This window comes from Coenobita brevimanus, chromosome 96, assembly GCF_032717465.1.
Source record: "Coenobita brevimanus isolate Jiangsu-jjx chromosome 96, ASM3271746v2, whole genome shotgun sequence".
Lineage (NCBI taxonomy): Eukaryota > Metazoa > Arthropoda > Malacostraca > Decapoda > Coenobitidae > Coenobita > Coenobita brevimanus.
Genome location: NC_137049.1, coordinates 19592994 through 19605931, shown reverse-complemented (window position 1 = coordinate 19605931; position 12938 = coordinate 19592994). Strand labels below are relative to the sequence as shown.

General features: G+C 43.2%; 1 protein-coding gene across 6 annotated transcripts in view; it reads left to right on the top strand.

The window, feature by feature from the left end:
* LOC145413430 (long-chain-fatty-acid--CoA ligase 6) overlaps positions 1-12938 on the top strand; it is a 98096-nt gene that overhangs the window by 39157 nt on the left and 46001 nt on the right. The window contains exons 1-2 of one of the 6 annotated variants that reach the window (XM_080283117.1): positions 249-327; positions 2910-3216. The exons of 2 other annotated variants lie outside the window; for them this stretch is intronic. In XM_080283117.1, coding sequence (XP_080139243.1) covers positions 3106-3216 — 111 coding nt within the window. In that variant the 5' untranslated portion in view covers positions 249-327; positions 2910-3105. Of the gene's footprint in view, positions 1-248; positions 328-2154; positions 2438-2909; positions 3217-12938 lie in introns of those variants that run through there. 3 more of the 6 variants (XM_080283118.1, XM_080283119.1, XM_080283120.1) reach the window with 3 other exon arrangements.

Genomic DNA, 12938 nt, shown 5'->3' with positions numbered 1-12938 from the left:
GACCTTGTGAGGCCATATGATATATATATATATATATATATATATATATATATATAGAGAGAGAGAGAGAGAGAGAGAGAGAGAGAGAGAGAGAGAGAGAGAGAGAGAGAGAATGCCGCACTTCACAAACACAATTACCTCCCACATTTTCTAGTGTAAAAGGGAGGCCTCGTTTTCACCCACTTAAACACGCGTTGGAGAAACAAGAAACATATATTTTTGTTTAAGATCCTCAACGACCACGGCTTAGACTTGCAAGGGCCAACCATCGCACCTGTTGTCCAAACCCACGCTGTTAGAATCTCCAGTTTAGCGTTGCAGTCAGGAGTAAGTACCCAGACCACACTAAAAATTGTTGTTGTTGAGAGGTATTATAGTGTCTTTTCACCTGCAGCTCACCACAACTAGTAGATTGCTCTTGACTGGGGCTGTTGTGTGTGTGTGTGTGTGTGTGTGTGTGTGTGTGTGTGTGTGTGTGTGTGTGTGTGTGTGTGTGTGTGTGTGTGTGTGTTAGAAAGCTTTAGGAGAAGTACTGTACCTTCAGATTGTTTGGCTATGTAGAGAGAATAGAGAATGAGAGATTGGCTGGGTAAGTATGCGTGTGTGTGAGCTGAAGAGGAGAGGGGATGACCGAGGATGAGATGTAGGGTTGGGATGGAGAGGTATCTGAGGGAGAGGGGTGTGAGTTGGAGAGAGGGCAGTCTGATGGCGAAGGACAGGATGACTCAGAGGCGATTCGTTTATAGTCACCTCCTTTGGGATTAAAGGTGTCTGGTTTTACATGGACAGAGACATAGTTTAGCCTCAATAACCTCAAACTCTCACTCGTGGTTGAATGGCCTTTCTATCTGCGAACTGGCCTTAGTTGACTCAGGGATGCCAGACTGGAGGGCAGCAGTGTTGGCAGTGTCGGGGTAGAGAAAGCAGGGATACTCGACCTTGGGCACAGGGGTGAGAGGGGAGGGATTAGCGTGCATCTGTGGGTCAGGCCCCCTCCACCTGCTGTTGTGAGGGATTCCGCGGATCGTTTCGTTAGCGCGGTAGAAATGTGAGAGAGGCCTTGCTGTGTTGTGCCGCGTGCTTAACCCCTTTCGTTCGAAGGGACGTTCCCGCGCTAAATAAAATGTTCTGGGAAGTTGCCAGAGATCGAGCAGCATGGAGAGCCGCCGTCAGGTGACCAAGGCCGATGCATGCAAGGATATTGGAGCCTTCAAAAACGAAACGAAACGAACGGGCTAAATAAAATCGTCCATAGAAAAAGAAAAAAACAGTTTTGCAATGAATTCTTCCTGATTATGTGTGTGTGTGTGTGTGTGTGTGTGTGTGTGTGTGTGTGTGTGTGTGTGTGTGTGTGTGTGTGTGTGTGTGTGTGTGTGTGTGTGTGTGTGTGTGTGTGTGTTTGCCGTAAAACAGTATGCGGTAAATGTTCCAGGGTAAAAGAAATTTAAACCGTACTTTATGATCTGCTACCAAGCGATTTTTTCAGTCTGTTGTGATGTCTACCCGTCCTCTGATGATTAAATATTTGTAAACCATCATACTCTGCTTGTCAACATTCTTAAGAGCCCGCGATGAAAGGGAGGTAGGGTGGAAAAAAAAAAAAAACAGTTTACCCCAACGACCGTCAGGTTAACAGCCACGTTGATGTGAGGAGGTCGGAGGGAGAGGTGGAGGGTGAGGCAGTGGAAGGTGAGATGTGAGGAGATAGGTAGAAAGTGAGGAGCAGAGGAAGAAGGGTAGAGAGTGAGAGAGGTGGAGGGCAAGGCACTGGAGGGCGAGAGGTGGAGGGCGAGATAGGTGGAGGTTGAGGAAGGTGACTTGAGAGAGAGGTGGAGACGACGGTCCCTGTTGGAGGCTATCAGGTAGTGCCCAGTGCCAAGAGGTTCCACCCTGGCATTGCTAAACACAGTGCCAACTCGCCCATACACTATATTTCCCCCATACTCTCCCTGCACTATTAAAAAATATTCCCCACTGGTATAGATGATAAAATTCAGGTAGATAATCGAATTTGTAACGTGTTTTGGAGGCGGGTGTAGTGTTTTTCGAAGGTTGTTGAAGGCTGTGTAGGTGAGGGTGTGGTGGTGGAGGGGGAGGAGGTCACAGGGAGGAGAGGGTGTGGGTGCCAGCATGTGTCTCAGTGTGCTTCTGAACGGTGCCAGTGCCGCCGGGAAGTGCCGGTTCTAGAAACACACCTGGAGGTCCAACTTCACACTTGTAGAACCTTGGTTGTAGACACTCGCCCGAAGATCAAATATCCACCCTTTAGAGATACACCTGAGGGCCATACCTGTAGGAACACCTGAAGGTCAAACTCGCAGACACACCTGAAGAAGCACATCTGAAGGTCAAATTTTCAAGCCGCAGATTAACGTGTAGAAACTCCATCTGGAGGGAAAACTTTCACCTGTCAAGAGCCACCTGAGGAAACTTGACTGTAAACACCTAGTGACTAAACCTAAAAATATATACCTATAGAAACACGTACCAGATCCCTCGAGGACACACCTGTAGAAATACTTTGAGGTCATAGAGGCACCTGTAGAAGCACACCTGTAGAAACACACCTCAAGGCCACAATTATGAGACACACCTGTAAACTTTTAGAAACACATATTTAGAAACACCTGTAGATTACACCCACAACGTTTAGAATTTTCAAGTTTCCAACAACATGGTCCTTGTCTTTGGGGCTCTGGGTTCACAATCATAAACTTGCGATCAATTTCCTGTCTTAAGCAGGATTATTTAGTATTATTTAGTCCAGAAAAAACAGCAACCCTATCAAACAATTTTATTTTCCATTCCTTGCCCTTACTGCAAAGACAAATTATAGTTACGACAAGGAATTGGTCGTAAGTTTGTTGTAGAATATTCCCTCCTGATCTTGAACCGCTTTCCTTCCTAAGTGCAGAAGAACAAATCTTTAGCAGTGTTCGAGTGACATGTAAGAACTATCAAAAAGTGCTCTAGTAGTTAACAGTCACAAGTGGTTGGATAGTTAACGATCAGTAGTGCTTTTGGGGGAGTCGAGGGGAGTTGTTAGTGTCCTACGTGCGTGAAGGAGCCTTATCGAGTGTAGACGGGGATAGAATAAAGAGCGGGATGGGTCGAGCCACCAAACCCGGGGAGGTGATACCAGACCATCCCAGTAAGATCTGCTACAACCCCGTCAGACTCATCCTGCCTCTAGATGAACAGTCTGATATCGTCAAAGTAAGTAGGATTGGAGTGTATTTGTTAAGCAGGATTTGTGTATATATGTGTAAGTAAGACTGGAGTGCATGTGTTGTAAGTAGGATTGGAGTGTATTTGTTAAGTAGGATTGGAGTGTACTGTATGTGTTGTAAGTAGAATTTGAATGTATTTGTATGTAGGATTTGGGTATTTGTAACTAGGATTTAAACGTATTTGTTGGCGCTGGATTCTGTATACTGTTGTCATCTCTTTAGTATAGGATTCTGTATATTTTGAAACTGCCACGATTTCGTATACTTTATGGATTTTTTTTTATCAATGGCTTTTGTAAGTCTTTGAAATTTATCGGTGGATATTGTATATCACTGAAATTTATTAATCTAGAAATTGTTCTGTAATATATTGTGTCTTTAATCATTCTTTGTCTTTGAAAATTGTGTCTCTCTAGATATTTTTTAGTCTTAAAGTTGGATGAAGGGTTTGATGATGATGATGATGATGATGATGATGATGATGATTTTTATTAATGAAAGTTGTTTATCGTCGGGATTTCCGTCTTTATCATTTTTCTCTATTTCCCCATAAAACAGTAAACAAATGATACAATACACCTGCAGAGTTATATGGTAATTGGTGATTGTATCCTGTGTTCAAGAGATATATTATTTTTGAAGTGAAGAAAATGGGAAGTCAGAAAAGCAAGTTCAGGTGGGCAAACTGCAATACCATAACACCAGGTATGAGGGTGGTATTGTGCCGTGCGTATCAGAGCACAGGTGGCTGGTAGTAGTGTTCAAATACCAGGTGACAGGTGTGGCTGCAGGGGATCAACTCTCACCTGGTATATCGTAGGCCCAGATCCTGAGACGGGATTCTTAGATTACTCTCAAGGTCGTAGGCATGAAGAAAAAGAAAAGAAAAGAAAGAAAGTAAGAAAGAAAGAATTGTTTGGTACTCTGGAAGCAAATTAGGTAAAAGCACAGAATCCTGGCACAAGCTTATTTGTTTATAGTAATATTTTTTCCTTTACATTTTCAGTTGTATTTGTATCTGATTTTATTTCGGGTCGCTTTTTTCTTATTTTGCTGTTTTTATTATTTGTATATTATCACCTATTTAATGTTAAGGATGTCGATGGTCTCCTCCTCCTCCTCCTCCTCCTCCTCCTCCTCCTCGGTTATTGAGTAATTTCCTGTGTCTCGAAACTTGGAGGCTCTTTTGTCCCCGGCACCACTCACAGGATGCGGCGCCAGGCAATAGATAAGTTGAGGAATATATGTACGAATAGGTGGACAGATGGAGAAATAGGTAATAGAAAGATAGGTAGATTAATGACACAGTGTACATAGATTTTGACAGACAGTAAAATGATTGGTAGATGGATCGATCGATGGACGGACATACTGATAAATAGATAGGTACATAGATATAGAGTGTAAATAGGTCGTACATGGTGTGTGTATATGTGTGTGTGTGTGTGTGTGTGTGTGTGTGTGTGTGTGTGTGTGTGTGTGTGTGTGTGTGTGTTTAAGTTTGGAGGCTCCTGTCAAAACTCCATTATATCACCCACACACATGAAACAGCGCATCGTCACCCCAATCTCAGAGAGTCACAGATATAACATGAAAAATATCGGGAATGTATCAGTCACCCCTGTGTCATGTAACCCTGTGACTAGTATACTCTTTTCACTCTAACATGGCCTAAAACTGCCACCTTTCCATCCTGAAATATCCGGACTGTGACACTAAATTAACTATGGGGGTGCAACTTTCACGCCCCTGTGTCATATGTCTCCGTGCCACATGCGTTGGGGACATGTGACACCGTTTCCCCTCACGTGTCAGCCAAGAGAGAGAGAGAGAGAGAGAGAGAGAGAGAGAGAGAGAGAGAAGTATTGAATTCACTAAAGTGTCTTACCTTCCACCCCCCGTCCCTCTCTATCACCGTCGTTTCCCCTTTGCGTCCCCACCCCCTCCCTCGAGAGGAAAGGTGGATGGTCGAACGATAAGGTGAAGCATTAATCAATAACCAATATCCGGTCGCAAAATAAGTAAAATAATAACAGTAATAAAGATGAAATTAAGTAATCCATCCAAACATCATTTAATAAAGTGATGAGTATTTTTCTTGCCAAACTCACAGGCATCAATAAAGCGGGTTGGAAAGTATGTAATATCGCTTCAATAATTCAGAATTCGTGTAATTGGATTATTGATAGCAGGTGTACAATTGGCTCCACTCATAGGTAGTACAAGGGGTGGTGTTTGCAGGTCTATGTGGCACCAGTGGATTTATTTACCTCTGACCTCTATGGCGAGGTTGTTCCAAAATAGTAAGCATGAGACGTAAACAGATTCACTATACCCTTTTTACCTCAACTTGGCCCAGATTTTCGTCCCCCAGATTAGTTCATGTAACTGAGTGGCAGAAAAAGGCAGCGTTGTGGCCCTTCATCCTTTCCATAGCACTTCTTTGTGACCAGCACCATTTTCTAGTGTTAATCCAATGTTACAACCCAGCATTCAAGATAGAGGGATATCAGTTTTAGGCCAGGTCAAGAGTAAGAAGTGTTCAGGGCCACATATAACCTCGAACATTTTACCCCACGTGGTACTTATAAATGGAGGCGGCTGTACCTGCGACCCCCATATTTTCAGGCCACTTAGAATGTCAGGCAGGCAACTCACCGGACGTGCCTGAGTGCTTTAAACTCACGCCAGATGCCCTCTTTAGCTCACGGCCACTTCCCTATGTCTGTATGCCCATAGATAGTGAAATATAAATCATAAGTGAAGTTTAAGTTACTGTTCCAGGCATATAGAGGGGAGGAACTGGGATTTTCAAAGGCTAGAAGGATGGATGGATGGAGATGTGCTTCATTTTTTCACTTGGCACTGTAATGAGAGTTCTGGTTCTATGTTTGTACTTCCCATTCTCTTTAGACAGTTCCAACTTACTCCATGTGTGATAGTGAGATTATGATTAGGGTGATGATAAAAAGCATTTGAGATATTTAAACACAGACGCATTAATACAACAATGTGGTTTAATTATTCAGTGTGCCCATCCTACTTGAAGCTCAAAGAGAAATGGTAAATACAGAAACAGGCCGTGTTCCGAATTAGCCTAGTGAGTGACGGTGTTGTGTGTGGTTAGTTTCCTAGGCCTACAGAAGCTACCATTCACTGCTCTCTTACTCCTTTGCCCCTCCTCTCCCCACACCCTTACCTCAACCACTTTATCTCCCTCCTCCCCCTCCCTCCTTCCCCACAGCCCTCACTCCTTCCATTTATGTCTCCTTTCTCCCCTTCCCCCATCCCCACAGTCCTTACTCCTTCTTTACACGGCCCTCTTTTTCCCACACCTCTGCGGTTCTACATCCTCTTCCCACACGTCCCCATTCTCAAATAGCCTCCTTTCCCCTACGACTCTCATTTCTCACGCATTTCCCACTTAGCTCCTCCTTCCTCCTTCTCACATCCTTCTCCACTCTGCAGCCTCCTCCTTCTCACATCCCTTCCCTCTCCACAGCCCTTCCCCACCCCCCCCCCCCCCCACCCCACACACACACACACACACACACACACACACACACACACACACACACACACACACACACACACACACACACACACACACACACATCTCACTCCTCCGTACCTCTGTCTACCCTACAACTCTCTCCCACATCTTCCTTTCCCCCACAGCACAATAGCTTTCACTCCTCCCTCTCTCCTATAGTCCCCTACAGATATCCCCTTCCCCCACACCCCTACACCTCCCCAGAATCTCCTATATTCTCACACATCCCCCAGTCTTCCTCTCCCACACCCCAACACTACCTCAACAATCCTCCTCGCCTACACCCCCATACCTGCCCACAACCCCCTTGCCCCACACCCCACACTTCCTCCGCAGTCCTCTCCCCCACACTCACACCACAATCCCCCTGGTCCACACCCCCACAACGGCGACCCATACAAGCGTCTCTATATATAGCCCGAGTCTAGCCTAGGTGTTGCCCCACATCACACCACCTAATCTGGGAAGGCCCCTCGCCAGCCCCTCTCATCGAAATCCCTCCCGCATGGATGAAGGAAATCGTCTGGTGCTGCCCTGAATTAATGGCTTGAAATAAACAGACACTGACGCGCGAGGGAATGGGGTCCTTTCGTGCTGGCTGGAATACGATGCCTTGGTTAAAATTCATGGGCACTTATCACTCTTCCCCTGACTAATATTGTGTTATCGGACTCATCATTCTCAGCTAAATAAAATCGTCTGGTTTTGACCGGAAGAAGCCAACCCTCCCTCTCACCCGAAGAAAATCTGGTGTTGGCTTTGAGTGGAATGCGTGGGTTTATTGGTATACTTATTAATCTTTTGGATGCTAAGTTGGAAATAAAGCTCTAGAAAGTTCGACATCCACAGAAAAGGGGGGCGGGGGTAATTGACACAAACCTCTACTATTTCCTTTCTTACTTAGACGCCCAGACTTACCAGATTCACTCAAACGTACCCAACACTCACACAGACTCATCCAAACACCCACTTTTACTCAGACTCACCCAGGCTCGCCCACACTCGCTTAGACTCACCTAAACTCACCCAGACTCATCCACACTCACCCACATTCACCCAAACCCATCCTCACCCACCCACCTTCACCCTAAAAAAAGCACTTCTCAGCCAAACACTTGTCGCTTCGCCTTCCTTTGGCCTTTGATCTCGCTCGTCCTCTCTATCGTCACGCTCCACGCCGCCTTCTCTGTAATTTAGTTGCTATCAAACCTTTCATCTATATTGAGACATAAAAATATTTGTTTTAATTGCCTGCATAATATTTCTACAACTTTATACTGTCTGAAAAATGTTGTTGTTACAGATGTCTTAAAAATTAGGTAGCTGTGTTGATATTTTGCTCATGACTGAAGGAAGGATCTGGAATTTGGATGTTAACAAAACTTCGTGTATTTTTGGACACCTAAGTATTTTCCTTCCTTCATATAATGTGGAAAATAATCTTAATATCATCAGAAAATTTCCGTGTATGTAGTTTCTAGTTGTAGAATATTGGAAGTGGATTTAATGTTTATTATCAAATCTTTCAAGAATATCTCGACAACTAAGAAGACTTCCACCTTCTTATATGTTAAAAAGTTGACGTTACTCATAATGCACTTAAATATTCTTTATCATTCAGAGGTTTAGTGTTCCTCGTAACCTTTTGCCTCCCAGTCGTTTTCCTCAGCAGAATAAAATCGCCTGATGTAAGTTAGAATTCGTGTGAACCTTCATACTTCCTGAAAAGGTTTATACCATTCTTGAAAAATGAGACGAGTGTTATTTTTGCTACTGTGTTATCTGATAAGTGATTTAATCCTCCTAGAACCCGAGATCTTCCTCAGTTCAGTAAGATTATTTCAGATTAGCCAGAATATAATACGTGAGGTTGGTTCTGGTAGCAGGAGTGTTAATGAAAACTGTGTGGAAATTCCCTGCTTACTATACTCTTTTTACTCTAACTTGGCCTAGATTTTTGTTCTTTTCCAGCTTATTTCACGTAGCTCAGTGGCAGAATAGGAGAATAATATGGCTTCACATCCATTCTATAGCTCTTTTTCATGACTAGCATCATATTCCAGTGTTACTGTGTTGGTACCCGGCATACAAGATGGAGAGAGGGCAATTTTACGCCAAGTCAGAGTCAAAAAGGCATAGTGCTGTTTCTCACCAACACAAAATCCCCTGCTAGGTAGCCAGAACAAACCCAGCAGACCGCCTTAACCCTGCCAAAGACACCGCCACGCCTCTCATTCTTCCCATCCCTCCTGAGATACTTGAGGCCCCAGTAGATATATTTAGAGATTTACAGGATCCCAAGACCCCTGGTGGTCAAGCGGTTTGGCGCACCAGTCGGGGTGAAGGGGTATATGCTGTGGGAACATATATTCGATTCCACAATTGGCAGGTAGACTTTTATTTTTGTTTTCCTTTTTTTGGAGGTGTAGGTATTGTGATCGCGTCCGTGTCTGTGTGTGTGTCTGTGTATCTGTGTCTTCAAAATATGTCATAAATGCCTGATCCATGAACCAAACTGGCATACACATTTCCAAGTCTCACGAGGAGATAATTCAGTTTGAGTAAGGAACCAAGATGCCACATGTTCACTGACTATTGAAGTGAGAAGCGAATGCCGTGAACAGGGCGGTAAGAGTTGCCTTTTATTTTTCTTTAATGTGTCTGACTCTGGTGAAAGACTAGAGAGCTCTTTCCCTCTGGCCTAGCAGTCTTTCTATGTACCAGTTACCCTCACATGTCACCTCTTCAGCGCTGATATCCACCGTCCATACTGAATCCATCCCTGGGTCGTCACATTCAGAACTGATGTGTTGGTATCAGCAGGGGGAGAGGGGTCTGTGTTAACTTTTATGCTACCACCAACCCTTTAGCTGTAGGACGCCATTTTTTTATTATATTCCTGCGATCTCCAGACTATTTTATTCAGATGGCAAATGTTCACCAGTGTTCAGTGATGAGCGAATACCGTGAACAGGCGTGAGGGTGACAGTGCCAGTATGTCAGGCTATATGCTAGTATGAACCACCAGCTTGGCATCTCGGCCCTCGTAAAAATCACACTTAGTTTCGGTTATGGCTCACTTAAGCAACCAGAAATATTTACGTTCTTCGCTATGACACGACTCCCTTAAGTTATATAAAAATGAATACTAAAATAATTAAAGTACCGTAGTCATAATACTGAATATTTTAACAGCCTAATTATTTTCTTGGTTAACTTAAGAAGCATATTTATTTTTAGTTACGAATCATGTAAGCAGAGGAATTTTGTTGACTAGATTCTTGGCGCTCGCAAAACTCACAATTGGTTTCAGATGGAGGCAATTAAAGCGCTTAGAAATATTTAAATGGCTTGAATTTTTAACTTGAAATGACCGATTATAGATTGTGAAGATGAATTTTATTTTTACAGAGTTCTTTTAGTTCTTTCACTCATAATTATGTAACAAGGATAGTCAGAAATATATCTCCATTCGTAAACTTTTTCGCTTTAATTATAGAGGCACGATTTTGGTAATTTGTATCTTCATCATCTTCATCATCATCATCACCATCATCATCATCATCCTGTGAACTTCTCTCCGCCTCTCGGTAGAAGTCATTCATATATGGTATAATTCTTGGTATTCCTGAGGTTTTCCGTAAGTCGGGAGGAAAGTAAAGCGATTCAGTGAAAAAAATTAAGGAGTTTGTCAGAGTAGTGTGCCGGTGTGGGCTAACTCATTATTATAACTGTTTTTTGTATTTTTCTTAGGTCAGGGGAAGGGTAAAGGAATTCAAGACTCATTATTAAGTAATTTGTCAAGAGAGTGTGTTGGTGTGTGCTTGTGTTGGCGGTGTGTGTGTGTGTGTGTGTGTGTGTGTGTGTGTGTGTGTGTGTGTGTGTGTGTGTCATGTGGTCTGGCGCGCTTCTCATTGCTCCACATTGCGTCACTTCCTTAATTGCAGCCATTACCACAGTGGAGTAACCCCTGCTTGTGTGAGACTGGCCACGGGTGTGTTTGTTACCTTTATTATCAACAACTAGTGCCTCTCAGAACCCCTTTTTTCCCAACAGGTGCCTATCAGAATTCTTTTATTCCCCGAACGGCTATTCTCTGGAATTCGCTTCCCTAAATTAGTTTCCTATCAACCTTCAACCTACAGCAGTTAAGTCCAAGTATTACGTATTTCTTTTTAACGAATGGAAGACACCTGTAGTTTAGTGTATGGATTTTTTTTCTTTATTTAATTTGTTTCTCTTTCCTCTGTTCATCAAGTAAAAACTAAAAAAAAGAAAAAAATGATGTTGCTTGCGTGAGCCAAGTTTTGGATATTTTCTTCGATGTTGAAGGTGGGAACTACATTGCCTCCTCCAAATGCCACTCTTAGTTTCTATTGTGCCTGTCACTAACTCGAGCATCAACGAAATTTCATTCTTGTGTCTTAAAAACTAGAGGTCAAGAATGAGACTGAACCCTCATTAGAAAGCCCTTAATAAACTCTGTGATGCCTAGAACTTTTCGAGCCTGTAAACTCCAAACTCAATTCCTTTATCTTGAAAACCGTGAATATTAACATGCAAATTCAGCTTTCTTTGTAGCTACAGATCATTTACAACGCTCCCATTTCTATAAGTGTTTCTCGCGCGACTATTTTTACCTCCAGTGTAATGCCTCGTAAATTTAATACCCCATTCCTAAGCCCTGATAGCGTACAGACCCCCATACCTGTAGTCTTTTTACTGCGCACCAGAGTGCTTGTTGATGCTCCTCTCTTTTCACCAGTCCTTCACGCTTCCCTTCGTCATTATTTGTGGTAGTACAGGGTGAGTTGTGTGACAGCAGGGAGGGACGATGTGTGTGTGTGTGTGTGTGTGTGTGTGTGTGTGTGTGTGTGTGTGTGTTGGGTACGGGGTGTTGTTGGATGGGGACGTGGATGTAGGGTTGGATGATAGGTGTGTGTGTGTGTGTGTGTGTGTGTGTGTGTGTGTGTGTGTGTGTGTGTGTGTGTGTGTGTGTGTATGTTTGTGTGTGTGTGTGTGTGTGTGTGTGTGTGTGTGTGTGTGTGTGTGTGTGTGTGTGTGTCAAAGAAGTGGTAATAATACATATGTCACTGAGCCAGTTTGTAAGAATGTGTCTATATTTGTCTTGTTTTGGCAGTGGCCTTGGCTGAAGAGTACATGCATGGACTTTGCCTGAGAGAGAGAGAGAGAGAGAGAGAGAGAGAGAGAGAGAGAGAGAGAGAGAGAGAGAGAGAGAGATTAACATCACAGCACTTTGCAAATTTTGCAGACATCTTTTTTTTTTAAAGAAAATAAACTGGTCATAAGTCTACATATGTGTAGCACAGGGTAAATTTTCATGAGACATCTTGCACCATAAGCAGGACATTGTAGACAGCACATATATATTTAGTTGGATATTGGCAGGAAACCCGTACCAAGAGCTTAAAGAATTCAGATAATTCATGTTTGGGAATAGTAGATCAAATGAGGTCTTTACCCACATAGACACAACAACCGCCTTTAGCTTGAATATGAGTATAGAGAATGTCGATTATTAAGATACCACAGCATATCAAACAACACGTAACGTTATGTACAATAGTTCCTTTACACCCTTTCGAAACAGTCAAAGCCCACACTGTTCAAATAAGTTGGAAGTCTTGGAACGTGACGTCTCAGAAATATGGCAAGTAAAGAATATAAGAAAAATTATCAGCGAAGAAGACTTCACATTCAGTATTCATCGTTCAGTTAATAAATATAACTAGAATGTCACCAAAGCGGGGACAGCCATCAGCCTATGGTAGATGTCTTTACTCGTGACCTTGACCTCCGACCCATAACCATCATACTGAAAGTTGACCAAGATATTGTCAGTAGCTACTTGCCTACAGGAAATGAGTTTTACACACACACACACACACACACACACACATCTGGACGTCAACCCTGTGAACTGCAGGCTGAAGTTACCTTTTTCCTGCAGTCTACCGTCCATCTCTTGTGGGATAGCGAGAGACTCGGGGGCATTTACACGTAAAAAAAGACCGGTTAACATACACAACGACATTAAGGAGTAACATGTTAAACAGATCGGTAAGGGAGAGATGTTAGCGAGCCTCCTGAGACCACGAGAATACCTCCCTGGGTGTGTTTAAGCGAGTGTAACT